A 26273-nucleotide genomic window follows, 5' to 3' on the forward strand; every position below is an offset into this window, starting at 1 on the left:
CATGTATAGTCATTTATATATGCCAACTCTGACATGCACTGTGTTTTACATATGTACTTACTTGGACATGTAGCACTGAGATATCCATTCACTCACCAACACACCCATGCGCACAGTCAACCTCCCATATAGCTGTTTCAACATGCACTCTTGAACTCATACACCTAGTGAATCAACTGCTCACACATCTATGCACAGAGTCACACACCTCCCAGCCACCCACACACACACTCAGTCTCCCATTCAAATACTTGAGAAACCAATCAATAACCCAAATAGCCACTCAGATTCAGATTCATAAGTCTTTATTTCGATTTTTATATCATAAAAGACAGTTTACAAAAAGATTAAAAAGATTTTAAAAAAACAATTCATTATTATACATTTATTTTTACAACAGTGTATTTCTAAGACAGGAATTAAACAGTGAAAAAGACTTAGTATAAGATTTAAAAATGTAAGATCATTAAACATGAAGGTGTCTGGCTCTGATTATCCAAGCCCACCCTAAGAACTTCGCTACTCCTATAACCGCTAACTCGGAGGTATTTGTTCTTAAAACCCACAGTGCCTCAGCACTCCCTCCACAATTCAGCTGCCGACAAATAGGTCTAATCCATTTATTCCTGGCAGCTGAATATGCTGGGCAGGCAAAGAAAAGATGACCCACACTCTCCTTTTGGTCATTACACCAGGGACAGTACTCAGTTGTATGACCAACCCATTTCTTAGTAAAGGACCAGACCGGTAAGGACCCCACTCTAAACTGGTGGTATAATTTTATGTCCAGACTCTTAGAAATGACATCCCAATAGTTTTCTAGTAGGGGGTCCAACTTGTGAGCCAGGAAACAGCCCGTTAGAGTGGGGGTATCTGACAAGGCAACAGTTCTGGATCTAACCGAGGCCCAGTACATTATTTTAAATTCTTTTTTTCGATGGAAACACAGAAGACCCCGGGTTTGACCACAATTGGCTAAGTCCCATACTTTCCAAGATAAATTTCACTTCCCGAAACCATGGGATATTTCCTGAGCCAATTATTGATCTCACATCCGCTAGTTCGTTAGCAAAAAGACTTAGATCCGGCGACGTCCAGATCCGTCTCCATAATGCTACGAGCCGATACCGTGCCATTTCATTTATTGGTTTACAACCCATATCTAACAGGAGGGGTTTAATTGATGTGGATTGGGGTAAGCCTACCAGTTTATGCAAAAATTTGTTTTGGGCTCTAACTAGGGGTGTTAGGTCCTTATGACCCCAAAGATCGGCCCCATACAAGATTGCTGAATTAATTTTTGCTTCATAGATCTTTAATGCTGATAGGACCTTTTTAGTCAATGACAATCTTTGTTCTTTGCTTAAACAACCCATAAGGCGAACAGATCTTAAGTGGAGAGCATCTACCTGTGGGTTCCAGCGTAACCGGTAATCTAATGTCACTCCAAGATAGGTCATAACATCCACTTGTTCAAGGGCAACTCCATTCATGCTTACATGACTCTTGGTGGGGCAATTTTTAGTTAAAACCATGAATTTGGTCTGGCTCACATTAATTTTTAAATCGTTTAATTTGCAGAAGTCCTCAAATCTATTAATCGCCTTTTGCAGACCACTACGAGTTTTAGAGAGGATTAAAGTATCATCTGCGAAGATGAGCAAAGGGAATTTAGTCCCACCCAGTACAGGTGCATCAGTTGGGGTTATTTTCGAAGAATTTCACCACCTGATTAATGAATAATAAGAATAGAGTAGGTGCCAAGACGCACCCTTGGCGCACTCCCCTCGTAACAGGAAAACTATCAGTTACCTGCCCCTGTCTTCCCCACCTCACCTTAGCAAAATTGTCCTCGTGGAATCTTATCAGAATTTCAAGTAATTCAGATGGCAAGCCAATCTTATCTAGGTCAGCCCACAATTTTGTCCTAGGCACTAAGTCGAAGCCGGACTTTAGGTCCACAAATGCGGCAAAAATAGTCCCTCCGCCCAGTAACACCACTTTCCAATAAATCAGGACAAATCGGACGACCTGGTCAATGGTACTGGTGCCTACTCTGAATCCTGCCTGTAATGTAGATAGGATACTCTCCATCTCCATCTCCATCCACCCTTGTACCCTTGCAAGAACCATCCTTGCAATGATTTTCTATATGGAATCGATTAAACTTATGGGGCGGTAATTACTGGGGATCGATCGATCACCCTTTTTAAATACGGGAAGGATTTCGGCCCCTTTGCGATTGTGTTGGCAACCTGGGTGATGTAAGGAACCCAGAGTTGGAGATTTACTTTTAATAGGTCTGCCGGGATGCAGTCCATCCCGGGAGCTTTCCCTGTTTGGACTAATCGAAGAGCGGATTCAGTGTCGTCATTAGAGAACACCAAAGGATGACAGTGAGAAAAATGCAATGAGGTCAATTCAACGGGGTAACATTAACGATCTCTTCATGTTCGGGATCTTTGAATTGGGGTGAGAAAAAGTCCACCGATGCTTCTGCCGAAACATGGTTGTCGGGTATCTGTGAATCAGAGTTTCTGCCCCATTTTACAACTTCCCAAAATTTCGTCTGGCTAGAGGAGAGACTAGCATCATATAGGTCAGACCAATAGCAGTCGTCCCACTCTTTCTTTGCCTCCCACTGGACCTTTTTGTACCTTTGACGCGCTGATTTGATCTCAGTAGTTAACCTTGATTTAATCGCTTTTTTGAGACCCCTAAATGCCTCCCTGCATACTTTATTATACCATTTCTTTCTGGTAGTAGGAATCTTCTTTGCCCCAGGCTTAATAGGAAGAGTAAGAAGAGCTTTCAATTTAATAAAACATTGATCATGTAGGTCACTAATCTGGTTGAGTGCTTCCCTATTGGGAGATAGATTATGTATGGCATTCAAAGTAGATGAAGCTATCTCTGATATACCATCTAACATTGCGGGATCTGCCAGGACCCTACACCACGTAACCCGCCTTCTATCATTAGTTGAGACAGCTTCTGAGGTAAGACACAGATCTGCAGGAGGTCTGTGTAACCCACCAGTGAATTTCAAACTTAGAAACAGGGGGTTATGGTCACTCTCTGGACGATCCACAACGATCATGTCTTCCACTTGGGACCAATACTCCATTTTTACCAAAATATAATCAATTCTGCTTTTGCTTATCCCATTATCAAATGTAGGCTGGCCAGCTTTATCGGACATCGTGCGACCATTGGTCGCTCTCAGGCCCCACTCTAAGCACAGCCCTAGCCAATGCAAAGCAGCCTCTGAGCACCTTTTAGTAGAGCTCAATGTTAGATTCGGAATTTTCCACAAGGCATCTTCTTCACAACATAAGTTCTCATCCTCATACCTCTGGGGTTCGAAGGTACAGTTTAGATCCCCTGCTATGACTATTAAATCATCTCTCCCAATCGATTCGAGGTAGGAATCCAAGTCATCTATAATTGTCGAGCATCTCCCACCAGTGTCATATGGATACTTCGTTACATATATTGCGTTAAGTTAGCATGAGTGCATTACATGTTTAAACAGCCTTTTTTCCTTCGGCTTCAGTTTTGCACACGACACATACTTGTTGTTGTCGCTTTCACCCTAGAAGCGGTGAGGTGGTTTATTTGAGAATAATATGTTATTTCTATACTATCAGCTTTGCCTGGTACACTTGGTACAACTGTCTGCACACTGAGAGCTGCACACTCTAAAATTAACCTAACACAAGGTTGCTGGGAGGCCTGATCCTCGCACCACATTAGACATAACACAAATAATGTTGATGCCAACATTTTGGGCTCTACGCGGGTTTAAGATAGAGTTACACGGAATGAACGTAGACACTTGGTGCTGTGCATGAAGAGAGCTGGTAGCTGTTGATGTGATCTGCTCCTACTGACATTGAGAGGTATGGGGCCGCCCTGCTAAAGCCCGAATGAGACCTTCTTAGATATAAAATAATATGCTAGATAGGGTGCGCGAAATATAGGTGTTATAGATTTCTATAGATTTTGCATTATAACATGCTAGCACCTTTTGCTTACTATGGATTAGTGACTATGCTGCTGACTCTGATTTTTATAATCTGCATTTTGGTATTATACAAGATACTGCGTTTGAGAACTTTGCATTGAATAATAAATATTTCAAACTTGCACTTGTGTTCTTTGACTCTCAGTTTTGGTTTGAAATGATTATATAACGAAAGAGTGTTCATGTGTTCCACGATTCCTGAGGTATTCTAAAGATCATGTTCTGGTTTGTCTAAGACATGGATCATTCCATAATGATCCATGAGACACTGTAGCTAGCTAGGTAAGGGGATTTCTGACACTGAGATGAGTTTTTGGATCATCCTAACTCACTGAGGTTCTAGATCTCTATGCACAGTTCTGTGGGAGAACGGAAACCCTGCTACATGGCGCCCAACGTTTTGGTTGGCCTTATTTCATGACACTCGAGTAGTATATCATTCAAACCTTGACACCTTCATTCCCGTTTCCGGTAAACGGTGGTGTTGGAAAAACCTACCTAATTTTGAATTAGGTCTTTTCAAGCTTGAATTCTTCTAAAAACGGTTTCTTTGAATTACTACCCAGTTGTGCTACAAACTGTTCTTTGTCTCTTTTCACTTCCTGTGCTAACATGGCCGTGGACATAGCGCAGCATAGCCGCGTCGCGGTTCGCGACCACTTGCGGGGTTATAATGTACCTGCGGAAGGCTTGGCTGTGGTTCTAGTGGTGAGTGCGGAACATGCGTACCCGTACGAATTGTTTTATTCATGGGTAACATTTCCGGCTGTGGACGCTAATTCGGGTGTCTTCCATTCATACACTGCCACGGATGTACCGGCGGTTTATGCTCCGTACAGGGCACTGGAAGTACCTATCGACGCTTGGCAGCACGGAGTTTGGTTTGGTGGCGCCCTACCCCATTCTTTAACGGCTCCGAGGTTAGGTCCTTTGTCCATTCCGGGCACAAATTGGCCCGCTTTGGGTGGATTTACTCCTCATCCTAATCGCGCCACTTGTAACGTGGGTGACCTGCGGCGTCTTCATGATGTCGCGGTTGGAGTGATTAGAGCGCTTGTTCATTACATTGGTCGTAATATTCATGGCGCAGCCCCCGCAGGTGCGCAGCTTCGGGCAGAACAGGCTGGTTTGAAAATCAGTCCTGTCTTGGTGAATTCCGTTATGGGCAGAAAGCCAGAGAATAAGGATGATTTTCCTTACTGGCTTGCCGAGAAATTCGACCAGCTGGAGGCTGTGTTTCCTAATACGACTCCGGGTGAAAAGCACCGGATTCTTACGCTTAGTTTACCGAAAGATTTAGCCCCTGAACTTGCTGACTGTGAAACATGGGGTAAGACTTTTGCAGCGGTTTACTCGAGGTGCTATGGCACCCCGTCTGTGTCAAACCTTTCTGAGGTCCTTAAACGTGTTCAGGATGATCACGGACCAGAGTCGGCGGTTGAATTGGGTATGCGCCTGAGCGGCTCGTTTGAGACGGTTTGCGGTCTTATCCTTGCAAATGTCAAGGGGGATGCAGTGAACTTTCAGGTGGCCAATGCTCTGGCGTTAATTCCCGAGGCCGAGAAACCCCGTCAGCTGGCAAGAATTATTGTGGCGGCTTATAAAATGGTTGGCCGCACTTCTAAGGGTTTAAAAGCTTTTTCTGAAAAAGAGAGGAAGCAGCCCCAGGGACAGTCTTCGGAAACGGGTGGACAACCCAAGTCCAAAAAACAAAATTGGCCTAAAAAGCAGAAGCAGGGCAAGCAACAACAACAGCAGACACGGGTTTCTAGTCCTACGCCTTCGCAGCCTGCACAGTCAGATCGAGTTTATGATTTGCGCGATCGCGCGACGATTAAAACGCCTGAGAGATATCAGGCTTCTGACCAACGCTCTCCTCGTTCCTTTCAGGACTCATCGGCTCCGTCAACCGGTGGTGGAGGGGGCGGCAGGGGCAGGGGTGGCCAGCAAGGACGTGGCCAGCCCCGCACGCGAAGTGAAGGGGATCAGCGGGACGACTCTACGCCAAAGAGACCGCAGTTTGCCAAGAAGAAAGTCGCAGCCTTAACGGCGCATCGATATGCCCCAGATAGTGAGAACGCGGCTTCGGAATCTGACGTGGGCTCTGACCTTGCTGGACAGCGCGGCGGAGATTACCATAGTGAGAGAGGCCCTCCGTCCACTGTTGAAGGTGACAGCGACTGAGACTTTTATTGTGATTGAAACAGCTGATACACATGTTGCTCCCCCTGAAAGACTTTTTGAAATTGTCCTGTTAATTGAAGGTGACATGCAGCGAACTGTGAAAGGGGTATTTTGGGAGAATCTTTCGGATTCGTATGACATTTTGCTTTCGGAGGCTGACTGGCCCCCACCTTTTGTTCTCGCAGCTCCGCGAGGCGAGGAGGTAATCCTCCCCAGTTTCGCGCACACTGTATCGAGAGTGGAAGCGCTGCATTTTGCAGAAGAGTGGGCTCTGGCGCTTGCGCCGGCTGTGTACCGAAATCAGTGTGGCTGGGATAAATTGTCCCGTAGCCATGAGATTCCTTTACGGTCACAGCCGCAGCCACAACCCCAGTATCCCATACGGCGTGAAGCTAAAGCTTCGGTCGCGGCTATCCTTGAACAATTGGAATATCAAGGTGTAATTGAAACGTGTGTGTCACCAATGAATAATCCCCTTTTTACTGTTAACAAGCCGGACGGCTCGTATCGTCTAGTTTTGGATTACCGGCATTTGAACTCGCATTGCCGTAACTGTGCAGTACAGAATACTCACGGCTCTGCCCTAGTAAATAGTCTTGAGCGTAAACGGTTCAAAACCACGCTTGACATTTCCAATGGTTTTTATGCACATAGATTAGATGGTCTAAGTTCCCAATGGACCAGTTTTACGTGCGGCGGCGTACAAAAAATGTTTAAACGACTCCCAATGGGATATAAAAATAGTCCTGGAGTGTTTTCCGCCCGCATAGTCTCTCTTTTGGAGAGTTTCAATCCAGTTGCATGTTCGTATGTGGATGACATTTATCTCACAGACGACGAACTTTGGGTGCATCTGTGTCGAGTAAACAGCATAATTTGTAACTTTGCAGACATGGGTTACAAGTTTAACTTTGCAAAATCACACATTGCGGAGTACACAGTGTTGTTTCTAGGTTATGAACTTAACCATGAAGGAAAGGGATTGGCTCCTCACTTCCTGGAGAAGTGCGCGCAGTTGCGCTCTCCGACAACGCTGAAAAAATTACAGTCTTTACTGGGTTTTTTAAATTTCGGGAGGACATACATTCCGGAATATGCCCAGCGTATCAAGCCTTTATATGCCTTGGTACAACCATCTTTTTCCAAATCATGCTGGCTGCCTGAGCATTCAGCCATTCTGCAGTCTTTGCAGGCTGATTTGCTCACTTCTGACTACTTACAGACCCGTGATAACCAGACCAACCTGGTGATAAGAATTATCCCTGGGACGGTGGGTTTCACGTACCTGACTTTTAATGAGGGGGATACTGTACCTATTGCTTACAAGTCACACTTGTACACTTAGGCTGAACTGCGTTTTTCCACTGTGGAGAAAGTTTTAACGGCTGTGCAGATGGCAATTCTTAAAGAACGTGCCCTGTCGCAGGGAAAGCGCATGTTGGTTGTTACCCCGTGTCCTGCCTTGGAGGCGGTCACGAAAGCCAGTGTACCGAATTCTAAAGCTTTGCACCCTCGGTGGATTCAGTGGGCTACATCCTTGACATCTCAGGATGTCACGTTTATTTTTGACGCCGCTTTACGGTCGCAGGAGTATTTACAGTATGAATTTGTTCATCCTGCTCCTTTAGCAATGCGGCCGTTGGAGGATTTCCATTGTATCATTTACACGGATGGTTCGGCACAGGTTGCGCATGGCTCTAAACATGCCTACGTTTCCGCTTGCGCCATTGTGGTCGGTGCCATGGTGAACGATGAGTTCAAGTCCAGTGTCGTGCACACGCAGACGCTTGGGGACTGCACCGCACAATTAGCTGAGCTGCGTGCTCTGATGCTTGCATTGGAGTACGCTGATCCTTGTGTGACGACTTTAATCGTAAGTGATTCTTACTACTGTGTCCAGTCTTACAATGAGAACTTGTTCTTTTGGATTCAGAATGATTTTCATGATTCCAAGGGTAGCACAATAAAACATAAAATGATCTGGGTCCGAGTGGCGGAACTTAAAGAGAAACTGCCGCTCGTGTTTGTGATTCATACTCTCGGCCACCAGCGCGTGGGGGTCCACGCTGTTGGCAACTCGCTTGCTGATGAAGCAGCGAAGTCAGCGGTATCCAAATACTTAGTTGCAGCAGTCACGAGGTCAAGGGAGCTCGAGTACTTTCCTGGGAAAATACTTATATTTTACAGATTTTAATCAATCAAATCCTGAGTCGTTTTATTTTAAAGTGAAACAGAAATTCATGTCCAGGCCTCGCGCATACATTTTAATAAAAATAATATTCTGATGATTTTCCCTGCATAACTTAATCCCCAGAATATCAGGGTTTTTCACGGGGATTTCCTCCAGTCTACAGTTGATAGACTATTTAACCCAAGTTACTAAGCCCTCAGTTGCCCTACCCTTAGTACCCTTAATAGCTGGTTTAAAAAAATTAAAAAACCCTGCTTGAAAAATTGGATCTGGAGCCCAGCTCTCTTGGAATAATAAAACGTCGAAAGAATCGACAAAAGTTACCCAATCTTCCGAGGTTGTTTGCCCTTTAAGCCCAGTGATATTCCATGAGGCTATTTTCAGTACCGAGGCATGTTGGGAGGGGGCAACATGATCTAAGACCTTCAACCCTCTATTTGGAACCCCCTCGTCGATGGGTGCTAAGTCATCCAGGGAATTCCGCTTTAGAACACTCACGGTAACCACAACCATCTTCTGGTGCCCTCACTCCTGTCTAGCTGAACAGGTTTTACTAGGTGAGTCAGCTACCCCTTTTACAGAGTTACCAAGATGACTCTCTCCACTGGAGAGACATGGAGTGGAGTCAATCAATGCCCTCCAAGCCAGATAGTGCTTCAAAACGATTGAACAGGTGTGGAAAGGATGGGCTAAATGTGTTCCTATCAATTGGGAATCTCCTATGGAGTCTTCTGTGCATTAGGGGGTTAACCAAGGAGATATTATTTCTTTCGGGATAGAAGTAACTGAGCCCCAATGTTTGCACATCCCCCATCCTCCCAAATCTGGCATCCCTGCGTATAAAATCCACCACACGAGGAGCACTGAAATTGATAATAATACAATCACCTTCCAGGTCCTTCGGGCAGGGTCCTATCCACTCTACTCTTCTAACACTAAGAATTTCCGGTACAAAGGCTGGGGGCAGTGGTCTATTTTTATTTAGCCAGAAAACAACTTTATTTCGGAGATCCCCATATGATTCAGGTTTACCATCTTTAAGAGTTGAGACACCTGTTAGGACAATCGTAAAGGGAGAAGCCTCTGGGGGTAGGTTAATACAGGGGATACCCTGTTTGTGAGTTCTCTGGGCCAAGACGTGAAAGTTATTAACTTTATCCCCCAAAACTCTAGGGGTTGGTATGGTCGTAACAGTTGGATTAGAAACACCCCTAGCAGTGTTCGGGGTTTGGGCAACAGTAGAAATCTTTACATTTTGCCTACTATCAACTTTCTTGCTCCCACCCCTAGACTTATCACTAGCCGGATTGATTGTAGTAGGTCGTGTGGTAGGTTGTTTGGCAAGGGCTTGTGCTGGCCGTTTAGTTGTAAGAAGGGCATCCAGGGGGTTGGATGTACTGACTGAAATAGATGGTATTGGATAAACATTCACTATCTTTTTTAGTATACCAGTATTCTCTTTAACAAGATTTTCCAGTTGATCTAATTTAGAGTTCATAAGTCTAGTACGTTCAAGTAATGGTAGCAAAAGTGATTTTACTACTAATTCCATTTTACTTAAAAGACCATCATGATGATTCGAGCTATCTGAACTATTATCAGGATTTTTCGGTGGTGATTGCAAGGGGGACAATGGACTAGTAACAACCAGGGTAGGTTGGGAGCTAACAATGGTTACAGGGGTAGGGATAAACTGGGGGTTGCTATTTGTTTTAGATATTTTGGACATACTCCCCAACTGAGGGCCCTTACTTCTCTTCCTCTTACAGGGCAAATTCTGTTGTGATTCACTAATGGTGGGGTCAGGTTGAGCAGAGCTAATATTTAATATACTGTCCTCACTACTGCTTTCTATTGAGACACTGGGTTGAGAACCACTCTCAATAGAATTCAAGAACGATCTCTCCACATTTGGATGGACATCTACCAACACGGTATCCAAGGACTGGATGGGAGTTGTGGGGGGTGGCTGGGGGCTAGCTAGTGTTGCAAGTCGGCCAATGGAAGAGCGCTTCCCTGTAATAAGATCTAACGATAAGCGTTTCTCAACAAGGGCTATCTCCTTTTCCAGGATGCCAGTTGCCCTAGTTATGAAAGCATCAAGGGGACCAGTTACCACCCCACTACCTGTCTGTACTTGCACGACTCTTTCTTTCCCCGAGCGTAAGGGCATGATTCCCAATAGGATTTAACAACAGCCAAAAAAATAAAGGGGACCAGATATAAACAGTATTGTCACCCTGGATACACACAAACAACTCAAACAAAGCAAGTAGAATAAGCAAAGAAAGAAAAAACTAAGTGGGGGAGACCCAACCCAACCTCAGACGGCCCGCCTTTTGCCCGGGCTTCGTCCCGCGCGCGTTCCGCTTGCACTGAGCTAGGCGTTGCTTTATATGGGGGGGGGAGCTTTGGGGAAGGCGGGAAGAGTCACAGATGTGCTGGGTGGACTACGCGCACTGACCAGTGGGACTCGCAGTCCCGCGCCCTCCAAGTAACACAGTCAATCTTCACCCCGGTGCAATGAACGAAGTATAGGCAGGTCTGGACTTCTGTTTAGGTTCTTTGTTCCACGTAGCAGGGAATACACACCACTAACCGGCTGTGAGCGGCACTCATCAAGTTCAATAGTGGCAGCAAACACTCATCATGTTCAAGTTCAATGGTTCAATAATTCGATAGATTCAAAAGTACAGCCAACAGTCAAGGCGCCAGCGGGGGATTGATTTTGAATAATCAGGGGTGAAAGTTGACTCGTACCCCAGTAATCTGCAGATGTCCGCAATTACACTGTAATCTGTAGTAGCTGCCAAACGCTCCCTCGCACCCTCGCCCCCCTTCCTCATTCACTCGTGGGCAGGGGGCAAGGGGATTATGTCCGGATTATGTCCATGCACAGGAGGCTCAGGAGGTTAGGGGCAGCGTGTTCCGCGTTCCGAAACGCTGGTGCAATGAGCCTCACCTCACCGCTACACCGCCGTATCCCGCTGCTGTCTGGCTATCCCGGTCTTCCTGCGATGTCACCGTGGTGTCCCGCGACCCCTTGGCTCGCACCAGCAGCGATCAACATTCAGCGGCGATCAGCTTAGCAGTTTAGGCGGCTTGGCAGGACCGGTGAAATGGCGGCGGCGGTTTTGCTCGCTGCCGCTGCTACTTGCCGCTTCTACTGTTACCGCTCTCTCTCTGCTCTCTCTACAGCTCACTAGCGCCCTCTAGTGTAGCCACTCATATAGCTACTGATCAACACATGCAGCAGCTTACACAACAACAGACATACTGATGCACACATTCAGACAGTTTAGTCACTAACCCATGCATTTAGTAAGACACATTTAATCACTTTCTCATACAGTCAGTCACTCACCTACTAAATCCTTCATCCAGACACTTATACATCAACTCATTCTTCAATATGTAAAACATATTTAACCCCTTCGCTGCGGCGGCAATTCCGCCGCAGCGCTAGGGGGGGGGGGCGAGCGGCGCTCGCATGCTTGTGATGGAGCCGCTCCGTCACGAGCCGCGGTTGCGCTGTTCTCATGATGGAGCGGTTCCGTCATGGCCCCGCGCGCTCAATAGAACGCGCCGCTCAGGCCGAAATCAGCACGGCGGCAGGGCCATGACGGAACCGCTCCGTCATGAGCACAGCGCAACCGCTCCGTCATGAGCATGGAACCGGTTAAACTTTACAGAAACACAGTCACTGGATGATGTCATCAGTGATGTCATCAGTGATGTCCAATGAGATGTCATCAGTGATGTCATTTGAGATGTCATCAGTGATGTCACTGACCATGTCATGAATGATGTAATATGTGACATCATCAGCAGTGGATTGCGGGTGCGCGAAATATAGTTCGTACAACTAACTATATAGGAGCAATTTCAATGGTTTTTTAAATACTAATTCCTAACTATATAAGGCCTGAAACCTATGGTTTTTTAAGTGATATATATATATATATATATATATACATATACATATAGCCAAAAACCTTTATTTCTTACAAGGTCAGTGCATTTTAATACTTTAAGATTGAGTAATCAACGCCAACTATTTACAGTGCTAAAAACCGACAAAGGTGCGGTATGTAGTGCTACATGAAAAACAAGTACTTTTTATTACTACTACTGCTATCTATGGCAAGGTTTACAGTTTGGAATAGAGTAGTGGCTTTAGTCTTTTCCCATGCTTTCATTTATCCTTCTTACAAAAGTTTGCAAAGTTTATATTTTCAGCTTGAAACCGCTAATCTGTATTACGTAAACAGGTTATAGAGTAAACTAGCAGTACGAGAGGACGTTCTGTTAGTCACTCTCCTGCACACACATTTTAATTTCCAAGATGAACCCAAACACCGACGCCCACCATGTGGGCTGATTATGCTTCTTGATAAAGTCTAAAGTTCTCCATACCAACAGCCTGAAAGTTAAACACAGAGCCAAGACTTCGATATTGGGCACAGAAACGCAGAGGAATTACAATGATTTAAACAGTTAGTCAGAAAAGTTCACACCTCCAGGATGTCTCTCGTCAGGCAGGACCCTTTGGGCCGCAGTTTGAAAAGGTTGTGAACCCCAAAGAGCTCGCCTTGATGGTCCTTTGATCCTTGCACGGCCTCGAAATATCGCTTGGCATTCTCGCTTCCAACCACAACACAGTGCAGTTGCTAAAAGAGAAGAGCGAAAAGGAGATTTTAGAAGTGCTTACTCTAACAACATGTCAGAATTTCCTGGCATTCGCAGTATATACACAGCTTTCGCTCGAGCAGGCAGAAATTCCTCGGGGAGGAGATTTTGTTTTAATTTCCCTGGCAGATGTTGCCATTGTGGTGCGATAATATTCGGCCTCACACTGGAAAGCAGAGCATAAGCTGCACAAAAAGCAATAAACATTGCAAAACAGACGTCATTATTTTTCATATTAAAATACGCAGACACTCCCAGCAAGTATGGGAAAGTCATCAGACCACAAACCGGTGGGGTTGACATCATGCAAACATGTTAAGTGGATTAACCCCCCCCCCCCCCCCCACCCCCCCTCTAATTGTACCATCACTTCCAACTTTGGGACGGGGAGAGGAGCCGGTTGGCAGCTCTGCAGAGCCATCAATCTAAGCACTGCCTTTCGTCAACCTTTCACGACCTGGGCCTCACAGGGCAGGAGGGTGCGCAAGGGCGAAGGGTCGGGGGCTCTACAGGATCCAGGGGGGTTCCTGACGGTGAGTGAGGGATGATGGGTGGGGAGGGGTAAATGGTGAACCCATGTGCGCTTTTCATCCTGTCAGGGGTTCCACGCTGCTTCAGTAAATGACGCTGTTAAGTTTGCACAGGTATCAAAGCCTTTCGTTTCGTTCAGTTGTGTGCAAGGAAACACGGTGACTCTTTACAAAATATTTTGTAGTTTTAAGGTACCCTTGCACTTACAAAACTTTGGATTTAGGGCAAAAATTCCCAATTTTTATATCACAACTCCTATTTAAGCCGGCCGAAACCCCACCTGTATTGTGGATTTTCTTGAGTTTATGGTCAAGCGGTTGAAACAGGGGTGCCTCAGAGGAGCTGTGAATCTGTCATAGGAAATGTGCTAAAAAACCTACAAATTCGTAACTTTTGGGGTATTCACAAAAAACAATGACGTTACTTGACACCCAATTTACATACCGATGCTACTAAATAAAATACTGGTGTGAATGTGTAAAATGGATGGTTTTAGAGGGTTTATGGAAGTAATCCCTCTGCACAGGCATGTAATTACTGAAGAAAGAAAATAATAAATTATATGATACACTTGCACTTGAAGCCCAAGCAAGAAACAGTGAGTTGTTCACCAGTGGTTAATCTGCATGTACGAATAAACACTACTGGGTATGGGCTCCCAAGCAGCAAGGCCAAGCCACAGCGTAATATATCAAAAATAGAAAAGGGCCAATGCTGCCATTCATTGTTTCTCCAAATATTCTCAACTCACAATTGATTTAAACATAAAGTGAGGGGATCTAGGTCTCTTGAATCAATCTTCAATTTCATTAGCTTTTTACTTCATTTGAATTTTTTGATTTTTTTCAAAATAATTTTCTCATTTCAAAAAACATAAAACATACAAAATATGAAACACATTATGTACATTTAAAACACTCCCTTCCAACACTCACACAAACACTTACTTGTGAATCACAATCAAACACTCACAGACTCACTCTATAATACATGATACAATTTTCACAGTTGTTCAAAAATCAATATCAACTGTTTCTCTGTAATGCCATAGATATTCCTTTGGACCTATTTGTAAATATTCACAACTGAATGCTATATTCTTTTTACTTTGTTATGGCATGTGAAAACGAGGTCTACGCGTTTCGAACTCTTCACATTATCGAGTTCTCATCAGGTCCATATACTGTGAAATGAAAGGGAGACCTCGATTAGATATTTGTTCTAGACCAAATGTCGAAGTTACTAAGTGTCTCAACAGCCGCCTATCAGCTCTTACCTCTATGTAAGTGTGACCAAATCAAATGGTAGGAGTCCTTCGGCCCACGGCGCGGGACAACCTAAACAACATTAAAGCAAAAAGCTCAGCCGAGCTATTTTTATATACTCTATGTATGATACAATCATTCACATTCAAAAGGATCTTACTCACCGATGTTTCTTTGTTAATGCCTCCTATCTGTAAAGGGACAGTACAATCTATATTGAGTCAAGATGTTATCTATTTAAAAAGACTCCAACAATCTTTTTAATACCATGGAATCGATCTTACCTATATTTTCATTTTAGTAGGCGGAAAGATGTTTATTTGTGCTTTCTCCTGTAATGGTAAAAAGCAAGATCACTGCAATGAACTCTGACTCATGGGTTATCAGTGTCCGTTAGCTATCCATTGTAGCATTACCTTAAAGGAGAAGTATCAATGTGGGGAGCCGGAGCGTGTTGTTTGTAATGTCCTAGAATGACAAAACAATGTCTCCGGGTCATTTCGTTTCCCTTACTGACGCTTTGAAATATCATTTCGGGTCCTAGACATGTAACGTTAGTTCTTTACCTTAATTCTGGACTCGGTTGATTCAAGCGCCGGCTCCTGGAGGTCTGTTAACTTGCGGGTACTCGTACGGTGTATTACGGGTTTGTCAGCCGTATATACATCACTTCCGGGTCGCGCCATCTTAGAGTGGGTTGGTGTCACTTAGTTTTTCAGTTTGTTTTATTTGCCTTAAAACGAGCTTAGATGAAGACTCTGTTATGAAAAACGAATTCCGCTGACCTATTACAGGATCTACCAATTATGGGTTGGATATAATTTTGATTATTATACTTCTGACGATGGTGCCACCATCTTGGAACAGGTTCATAGATTGATTTGTTCTATTACAGTTGGGGCATTTTGGTGAATAAGTCATGATAATAGGTGGTCATTTATTCAGCCTTAACCTGAACTCCTCTTCTCTAACCATTATGGAGTCAATTGTCTACGATAATTTGTACAGTTCAGAAATTTCATTTAACCCTTCAGTTGCTGAATTAAATTTGACAATCATCATTGCTTCGTATCGTGATAACTTTGCTTCAAGGTCTCCTCCTCTCTTATCTTGTTCGACCTTTGTTATCACCGTCCAATGTAGATCAGTTTCCAAATGATTTTTCGCTTGCCAGTGGTGCATTGGGTACCTTCCTTTTTATTCTTGATTTAGGCTGTTGGATTCTGGTTTTAATCTCCTGATTGGTTTTCCCAACATACAGTAAGTCACATGGGCATACTATCCCATATATAACGTAGCGTGACTTGCAATTAGTGAATGTTTCATGTCTCCATGAGATTGTCTTATGTTTGAAAATGGTACCTTCCTCTGTAGTCGCACAACAATTGCAACTGCCATATTTATGATGGCCTTGGATTGGGGGTAGGCCAATCATGGTTCTCAGGGTAACTTGTTCTTTCACAGGCATGGATGCTCTTATAAGTTTGTTTGCAATGCTTGCTTCTTTGCGGAACACAAATAAGGGAACTTTAGAGAATTCCTCATTCGAATTGGGGCAGTGTCTTTCTTGTATAGGGTCGTAAATAGGCCCCCCTCTTCTGAAGGATATATTTCCACATCAAGGAATGGCATTTTGCTTTTCGAATGATTCAGGCTGAATTTTATTTCCTGTGTTCTAATGCACAAGTTACTACTTGTGTAACGATATATCTGTAAGAGACATTAGTTAGTGATAGATTCCTTACCTTAGAATATCCCCAGGCGTCAGACTGGATCCGGAAAGTTTTGCGTAGCAGTACCATTGCGCGTCGGTAGGCGTCGTCTGCGGCTCCGCGTCCGTCGTCGGCGTCGTGGGCGCCGTGATGACGTCGTCGGAGTACTTAGACGCCGCCTCCGCGTGCTGACGTCAGTTCTTAGCCACAGCTTTTCCGCGCCAGAAGCGCAGAGCCATGACAAAAACCGACACTGGTGCCAAGAAACTAGGGCCCTGAAAGGGGATGACCTTAACCCTAGATATCGGTTCGCAGAACGGGGAGGATGGGTGGGTCGGTAAGGAATCTATCACTAACTAATGTCTCTTACAGATATATAGTTACACAAGTAGTAACTTGTGCATCTGAAAGAGACACGTTAGTGATAGATTCCTTACGTTAGAATAGATACCCCAACAATTCCATCCCCGTGGTGGTGGGTCTGCGAACCAATATTTACACCAGAACGTCCTGGAGAACGGAACGGCCGAAGTAGCCGTCCCTCCGGACTTGACTGTCCAGGCAGTAGTGCCGCGCAAACGTGTGCAACGAGGCCCACGTAGCTGCCTGGCAAATGTCCTGCAAGGGCCCACCTCGGCCCAAGGCAGTCGTAGTGGCCGTGGCTCGAGTGGAATGAGCCCTCAGCCCAACATGGGGTTCCTTCTTAGCCAAGGAGTAACACGCCTGGATGCACATTATAATCCATCTAGAGATGGTCCGTTTGTGCACCGCTTTCCCTTTCTTAGCGCCCGCGTACCCAACAAAGAGTTGATCATCCCCCCGGAACTGGCGTGTGCGATCCAGATAGAACGAGAGCGCACGTTTTGGGTCCAGACGGTGGAGCATCTCCTCCTCTCTCGAGGGGTGCGGAGGCGGAAAGAAGGTGGGCAATGTGATGGACTGCCCAATGTGGAAGGCCGTGACCACCTTAGGCAAGAAGGAGGGCCTAGTCCTCAAAACAACCTTGTCCGGATGGACTGAAAGGAAAGGAGGCTTACAAGAAAGAGCCTGGAGCTCACTCCTGGCAGAGGTGATGGCTACCAGGAAGGCAGTCTTCAAAGAAAGAAGGCAAAGAGGACAGTTGTGAAGTGGCTCAAAGGGAGCGCACATCAGAAATGTGAGAACCAGGTTCAAGTCCCACTGAGGCATCACAAAGGGAACAGGAGGAAAAGTATGAGGGATGCCCTTCAGGAATCGATTGACGATAGGGGACTTGAACAAAGAAGGTTGGTCAGGCAGCCTCAGAAAGGCTGAAAGAGCCGAAAGATAGCCCTTGATAGTGCCCAGAGCAGAGCCCTGCTGGGCAAGAGAAAGAAGGAAGAGAAGAACCTCAGAGAGAGGGGCATTGAGGGGATCCACAGCCTTTGCTGTGCACCATGCCACAAATCTGTTCCACCTGCAGGCGTATACCGTCTTTGTGGAGGGACGCCTGGCTGCCAGAATGATGTTGCAAACTTCAGGAGGCAAGTCAAATGGCCTCAACTGTCGCCGCTCAATCTCCATGCATGGAGGTGGAGGCTGGACAGGTTCGGGTGGAGGACCGTCCCCTGCTGCTGCGACAGAAGGTCCTCCAGAAGAGGCAGACGAACCGGGGGATCGACTGACATACTGAGTAGCTCGGGATACCAGTACCTTCGTGCCCAGTCCGGAGCCACAAGGATGACTTGTGCCCGGTCGCGCTTGATCTTCTTCAGCACTCTGGGCAGAAGAGGTATAGGCGGAAAGGCGTACAACAGACCGCAGCTCCACTCGCGACGAAAAGCGTCTCCGAGCGAGTGCCGCCTTGGAAATTCCAACGCGCAGAACTGATGACATTGCGCGTTCTCTTCGGTGGCGAATAGATCTAACCAAGGCTCTCCCCATCACAGAAAGAGGCCTAGCGCCACGTCCGAGTTCAGACGCCATTCGTGATCCATCGAGCACCGACGGCTGAGTTCGTCCGCCCTGGCGTTCAGAGAACCTGCCAGGTGTTGAACCACCAGAGTCACGCCCTGATGTTCCAGCCATTGCCAGAGGCGCAGAGCCTCCTGGCATAGGGTCCACGACCCCACACCGCCCTGTTTGTTGCAGTACCACATGGCGGTGGTGTTGTCCGTGAACACCTGCACTGCACTCCCTCGGACAGACGGGAGGAATGCTTTCAGTGCCAGACGAATCGCCCGCAGCTCCAACAGATTGATATGGAGCCGGGACTCCCCCGGAGACCAGAGTCCTCTGATCTCCGCCTCTCCCAAGTGGCCTCCCCAGCCCTGGAGGGACGCGTCCGTCAAAACCACGTGCTCCGGTTGGGGAAGGGAGAGGGACCTGCCGTTGACCCAATCACGGTCCGTGAGCCACCACTGCAGCTGCCTCGCAGTGCCCTCCGAGATCAGGACATGGTCGGACAAGTTGCCCCGGTGCTGGGCCCACTGAAACTTCAGGTCCCACTGCAGAGCCTGCATCAGCCACCGTGCGTGATGCACCAGAAGGATGCAGGAGGCCATCAGCCCCAGAAGCCGCAGTGTCAACCTGACCGAAACCCAGGATAACGGCCCGAAGATCGGAATCAGGGCCTGTATATCCCGAACCCGCTGTTCGGGCGGGTAAACCCGAAACTGCGCTGAGTCGAGAACCACTCCGATGAAAAGGAGCTTCTGAGAGGGGCACAGGTGTGACTTCGGCACATTGATGGAAAATCCCAGCCGGTGCAGGAGATACGCCGTAGTCTGGAGGTGGCTGACGACTGCCTGGGGCGAGCCCGCCTTCAACAACCAGTCGTCGAGGTAGGGGGAAGACTGAAACCCCTAACCTGCGCAGGTGAGCTGCGACCACCGCCATCACCTTTGTGAACACCCGTGGGGCGCTGGTAAGGCCGAAGGGGAGCACGGTAAACTGAAAGTGCTCGAGGCCTACCGTGAACCGCAGGTAACGCCGGTGGGCCGGCAGGACGGGGATGTGGAAATACGCGTCCTGCAAGTCCAACGCAACCATCCAGTCTCCTGGGTCTAGGGCAGCCAAGACCTGAGCCAGTGTCAGCATTTTGAACTTCTCCTTCCGGAGGAAACCGTTGACATTCCTCAGATCCAAGATAGGGCGTAGGCCCCCTTTGCCCTTCTTGGGTACCAGGAAGTAGTGGGAGTAGCAACCACATCCTACTTCTGGCCCAGGAACGCGCTCGATGGCCCCCTTGGCCAAGAGGGCCGAAACTTCCTCCTGCAGGAGCCGCAAGTGATCCCCCGATACGCAGTGGTGTTGCGGTGGCATGGCTTGAGGAGTCGTCTCGAAGGGGAGGGAGTAGCCCCTTCGGACGATCTGCAGCACCCACCTGTCCGAAGTGACTGTGCGCCAGTGATGAGTGGTGATGGCAAACCCTGCCTCCCACTGGCGTCACATGGGCCGAAAAGCACGGACTAGGAGGGTTTAGAGGCGGATGCTGCGGGGGCAGGTGTGGACTGGCTCCGCTTGTTTCCCCGACCGCCTCCACGGCGGTTCCCACGGCCGCCGCCGCGCTGGACGACAGTTTGCGGCGAGTGGCTGGCGGCACGTGTGGGGGCGCCCCTTCCTTGGCCACGAAAGGAGCGAAAGGCACCCATTTGCTGGCGCGGGGCCGAGAGGCCCAAGGACTTGGCCGTAGCCCTGGAGTCCTTAAAGCGCTCAAGCGCGTGGTCTGCCTTGTCGCCAAAGAGGCGACGGCCATCGAACGGCATGTCCATGAGTGTATTTTGGACGTCTGCCGAGAAGTTGGCGGATCTCAGCCAGGCGTGGCGTCGTATCGCCACCGTCGTAGCCATCGCTCTGCCCAGCGAGTCAGTAGTATCCAGTCCGCACCTGATTGAATACTTCGCTGCGTCCCGGCCCTCCACTAGGGCTTGGCCAAGTTTGGCCCGTACCTCCAACGGACACTCTGGCAGCACTTCCGCCACCGTTTCCCACAGAGAGTGGGTGTAACGGCCCAAGAGGCATGCGGTGTTGGAAGACCGCAGTCCCAAGCTAAGGGACGAGAACACCTTCTTGCCATAGGCCTCGTACCTCTTGGACTCCCGATCGGGGGGAGCCGTCGGGAAGGCGGTCTGGGAGTTAGAGGCCTGGATAACCAGACTCTCTGGGGTGGGGTGGGTGGACAGGAAACATGGGTCGCCCGGGGCCGGGCGGTGGCGTCTGGCCACGGTCCTATCTACAGGCGCACCTGTAGCGGGCCTGGACCAAGTGCCCAAAAGAACGTCCGTCAAGGCCTCATTAAACGGCAGCAGAGGCTCCAAGGAGCATGACTGCGGCTTAAGGACCTCAGTGAGGAGGTTAGTCCTCACGGCCGCGACGGGGAGCTCAAGGCCCAAGGCCTTAGCAGCCCTCATCAGCACCACACCATAAGTAGCGCCCTCCTCCGAAGCCACGGTAGGAGGAGAGACGAATCCAGTGTCTGGAGAGGGGTCCAGGCCACTGGCCTCCCCAAGGTCTCCTGTCCAGTCCATGTTAGACTGACATTCCTTTGTCAGAGGGTCCTCAGACCCCTCCCAATTCTCCTCTTCCCCCATCTGAGATTCAGGGTCATAAGTGAATGGGGACGGTTCATAGAAATGAAAATCTCCGAACGGCGTCGAGAGCGACGCCGAAAGGCGTCGTCCCGACGTCGGAACCGATTGAGAGGAGGCATCGCGGAAGGCGCCGCCCGAGGAGGACGCCGGAGGGGACACCACACGGACCGACGCCGGGGGGTCATAAGGTACACCGGTGACGATGCATCGCCCGAGGAGGGTCCAGCGGCGCTGGGCCCGAAGGCGCCGACGACGCCGGGGCCGCTGTACCCTGCAGCGCCGGGCCCGAGGGCACCGGCGGTGTCGGGATCGTGGGGCCCTGCGGCGCCGGGCCCGAAGGCGCCAGCGGCGTCGAGGCCGAAGCACCCGACGGCGTCGGGGTCGTAGCTCCCGACCCACTAGGGCCCCCAGACGGGTTCACTGGGCCCGAAGGCGCCACGGAACCCGTCGGAAGAGAAAGGGACCTTATGGCCATGAGGAAACGCTCGATCTCCTCCGGCGTCGCGTTCAGCCCAGGGACCGGGGGGTATGGGGCCGAACGCGGCGCCCGCGACTCGCGAGGAGCTGCGTGGGCGGTGTCACCCGAACCCCCGGCCGCATCGCGCGAGCGTCGGGGGGAGCCAGACGAGCGATGATGTCTCCCCCCGGCCGCATCGCGCGAGCGTCGGGGGGAGCCAGACGAGCGATGATGTCTCTTCGACTTCTTATGCTTCTTACCTGACGACTTGGACCCGGAGGAGTGGTGCCGACTCCCGGAGCTGTGACGGCTCCGTCCCCGCGACCTGTCCCTCGACGTCCCGTGGGACCGGGACCGGGACCTCACCTGGCGCGGGCCGACTGGCGGCCTTCCTCGAAAGGGCCCGACAGTCGGAGCAGGCCTCGTCGTCATGGTCGACGCCCAAACACATCAGGCACAGTCGGTGGGGATCCGTGACCGACATGGTCCGGTCGCACTCGTCGCAATGCTTGAAACCGGGCATCCCTAACGGCACCGTCGGAGTCGTAAAGACTTCGAAATGGATCAAAAAAGATCACAAAAGTTTAGTCAAAAAGTGACTAGGGAACTGCTCTTTCCAGATCTGCGCTGGCTGGCGCGGAAAAAAGAAGAACTGACGTCAGCACGCGGAGGTGGCGTCTAAGTACTCCGACGACGTCATCACGGCGCCCACGAGGCCGACGACGGACGCGGAGCCGCAGACAATGCCTACCGACGCGCAAGGGTACTGCTACGCAAAACTTTCCGGATCCAGTCTGACGCATGGGGATATTCTAAGGTAAGGAATCTATTACTAACGTGTCTCTTTCAGATATTCAACCAATTATGGAAGTTAGATAGTTCTACTTCTGGGCCCGTCCACACAAAGAAGACATCGTATAGAAAAAGACAAAACAGGAAATGGATCGAATGGTACTAGTTAGTACGTACTGCCCCAATTCGAACATGCTAAAAAAAGCAATCAAAAGCAATTGGCACTTGATTAAAAACTTGAATGAGGAATTCTCTGAAGTTCCCTTATTTGCGTTCCGCAAAGAAGCAAGCATTGCAAACAAACTTATAAGAGCATCCATGCCTGCGAAAGAACAAGTTACCCTGAGAACCATGATTGGCCTACCCCCAATCCAAGGCCATCATAAATGTGGCAGTTGTACTTTTTGTGCGACTACAGAGGAATGTACCATTTTCAAACATAAGACAATCTCATGGAGACATGAAACATTCACTAATTACAAGTCACGCTACGTTATATATGGGATAGTATGCCCATGTGACTTACTGTATGTTGGGAAAAGCAATCAGGAGATTAAAACCAGAATCTAACAGCATAAATCAAGAATAAAAGGGAAGGTACCCAATGCACCACTGGTGCAACACTGGCAAGCGAAAAATCATTTGGAAACTGATCTACATTGGGCGGTGATAACAAAGGTCGAACAAGATAAGAGAGGAGGAGACCTTGAAGCAAAGTTATCACGATACGAAGCAATGATGATTGTCAAATTTAATTCAGCAACTGAAGGGTTAAATGAAATTTCTGAACTGTACAAATTATCGTAGACAATTGACTCCATAATGGTTAGAGAAGAGGAGTTCAGGTTAAGACTGAATAAATGACCATCTATTATCATGACTTATTCACCAAAATGCCCCAAATGTAATAGAACAAATCAATATATGAACCTGTTCCAAGATGGCGGCACCATCGTCAGAAGTATAATAATCAAAATTATATCCAACCCATAATTGGTAGATCCTGTAATAGGTCCGCGGAATTCGTTTTTCATAACAGAGTCTTCATCTAAGCTCGTTTTAAGGCAAATAAAACAAACTGAAAAACTAAGTGACACCAACCCACTCTAAGATGGCGCGACCCGGAAGTGATGTATATACGGCTGACAAACCCGTAATACACCGTACGAGTACCCGCAAGTAAACAGACCTCCAGAAGCCGGCGCTCGAATCAACCGAGTCCAGAATTAAGGTAAAGAACCAACGTTACATGTCTAGGACCCGAAATGATATTTCGAAGCGTCAGTAAGGGAAACGAAATGACCTGGAGACATTGTTTTGTCATTCTAGGACATTACAAACAACACGCTCCGGCTCCCCACATTGATACTTCTCCTTTAAGGTAATGCTACAATGGATAGCTAATGGACACTGATAACCCATGAGACAGAGTTCATTGCAGTGATCTTGCTTTTTACTATTACAGGAGAAAGCACAAATAAACATCTTTCCGCCTACTAAAATGAAAATATAGGTAAGATCGATTACATGGTATTAAAAAGATTGTTGGAGTCTTTTTAAATAGATAACATCTTGACTCAATATAGATTGTACTGTCCCTTTACAGATAGGAGGCATTAACAAAGAAACATCGGTGAGTAAGATCCTTTTGAATGTGAATGATTGTATCATACATAGAGTATATAAAAATAGCTCGGCTGAGCTTTTTGCTTTAATGTTGTTTAGGTTGTCCCGCGCCGTGGGCCGAAGGACTCCTACCATTTGATTTGGTCACACTTACATAGAGGTAAGAGCTGATAGGCGGCTGTTGAGACACTTAGTAACTTCGACATTTGGTCTAGAACAAATATCTAATCCAGGTCTCCCTTTCATTTCACAGTATATGGACCTGATGAGAACTCGATAATGTGAAGAGTTCGAAACGCGTAGACCTCGTTTTCACATGCCATAACAAAGTAAAAAGAATATAGCATTCAGTTGTGAATATTTACAAATAGGTCCAAAGGAATATCTATGGCATTACAGAGAAACAGTTGATATTGATTTTTGAACAACTGTGAAAATTGTATCATGTATTATAGAGTGTGTCTGTGAGTGTTTGATTGAGATTCCCAAGTAAGTGTATGTGTGAGTGTTGGAAGGGGAGTGTTTTAAATGTACATAATGTGTTTCATATTTTGTATGTTTTATGTTTTTTTTAAATGAGAAAATTATTTTGAAAAAAATCAAAAAATTCAAATGAAGTAAAAAGTTAATAACATTGAAGATTGATTCAAGAGACCTAGATCCCCTCACGTTATGTTTAAATCAATTGTGAGTTGAGAATATTTGGAGAAACAATGAATGGCAGCATTGGCGCTTTTCTATTTTTGATATAATCTGCATGTACGGCAATTGACACACACAGGGAATCTATGAAGTGAATTTATTAAGGGGCCTGAGCCACATAGAGAAAAATACTTGAAAAACGTGATATGTAAAATAGACACTTTCACATAGCCAGCAAACGCCTGAGATACCTTAATAAACAAGCAGAGAGATGGCACTATGGGAACTAATGAAGCAGCCAAAGTAGGAGCACAGCAGACAGAAAGGAGGAGAAAAAGAGCCTGTGTTTTTATTTTTATTTTGTTGCTTTCTATAACACTTAAATGTCACCAGAAGGTCACTTCAACGCGCTGACAGGCAGGGTGTGAACAAACATTTTTAGCAGCTTCATGAAGTTGGAGCACTTCGGTTGTCATTGAAGGAGAAAACTGCAGGCCTTCCAAAGTTTTGGACCACTGATTCCCACATATGTATCTCCATGACTCTAATTCTTGACTTAAAATGTTGTAGGCTGGTAAGATGTGATTCGGACGACAGGAGAGTCTTGGCTTGGTTGTGACGAAGGGTCTATTTTTGTATCAGCCTGGTCTTTTTCCCAAGTATTTCTTGTGCAGAGGCTTTAAACCTGATGTTTAATTTAATGTTCTCAGAGTAGATTAGTTATCAATACACTGAAATGTCAATTCAAAGGTTGAACAAATGAACCCAGAAATCCGATTCTTTTATTCATGAATATATGATCCAATCAATCAGACAACATTGGTATCTTGATAAAACTCCAAACAGCTAACACATTTTGCTAGGTAGCCTTCTTTATCAAGACATACAAATATATATATACATTCCTTGGTATAAGTTTTAAGTTTTAGTTTACCCTGATTCATTAGAAGAATGATGTGTACTTCACTTGGGCGCCAATGGAGAGATTTTAAACTTTAAGCGGTATCTGCATTTTAGGTTAAGGGCTAATCTTATAGCCTGGTTGTGGGGCTGTCTATTAGCTTTTTGGAGAAGCCGGCACACACACACTGATGAAGTAGTCCATTACACCATATCCAAGAATCTAACTAGCTTCACTCCATAAATCATTTGGAGTAATAGAGCAATTTTGTAGTGTAACACTTTGAGAACTTTGAAGAGAGTGATAAATCAGTCCTATAAAGAACTCTTTCACGTTGCTTACTTTCAGAAATGGATGATGGTCAATCGAATAGGGGTGGTCTGTCGCCATGACTGCCCATTGTAAGGATTCCTGCTTTTTCCATTAAAACCATGGTAGTTTTCACTCATCCAGTGAAAGATGTGACCTAAACAACTGCTGATGTTTGAGTGGTTTAATCTTTTTTCTAGACTAGGTGAATTTGACTTTATTTAGCATATGTATGGTACTCCAGCTAGTGTTGTATAAGAGAACCTAGGGGTACATGCACATACTGAAAAGGAGAGGAGGCAGAGGAAGCCTTATGGTACACCTGGGGTGACTGATGAGTGGATGACTCCCTTGAACCAATGTTGATCTTCTGATTGCATTTCTTTTAGGAAGGACT

At 46.9% G+C, this 26273-nt stretch overlaps 1 protein-coding gene across 3 annotated transcripts in view; it reads right to left on the bottom strand.

Annotated features, from left to right (window-relative positions):
• The window catches only part of ERCC6L2 (ERCC excision repair 6 like 2), a 1198109-nt gene that overhangs the window by 510295 nt on the left and 661541 nt on the right, over positions 1–26273 (bottom strand). For all 3 annotated transcript variants that reach the window (XM_086961179.1, XM_086961178.1, XM_086961180.1), the window contains one exon: positions 12920–13072. In XM_086961179.1, coding sequence (XP_086817305.1) covers positions 12920–13072 — 153 coding nt within the window. The remainder of the gene's footprint in view (positions 1–12919; positions 13073–26273) is intronic.

This window comes from Lissotriton vulgaris, chromosome 3_1 (assembly GCF_964263255.1).
Source record: "Lissotriton vulgaris chromosome 3_1, aLisVul1.2, whole genome shotgun sequence".
In the NCBI taxonomy this organism is placed as follows: Eukaryota; Metazoa; Chordata; class Amphibia; order Caudata; family Salamandridae; genus Lissotriton; species Lissotriton vulgaris.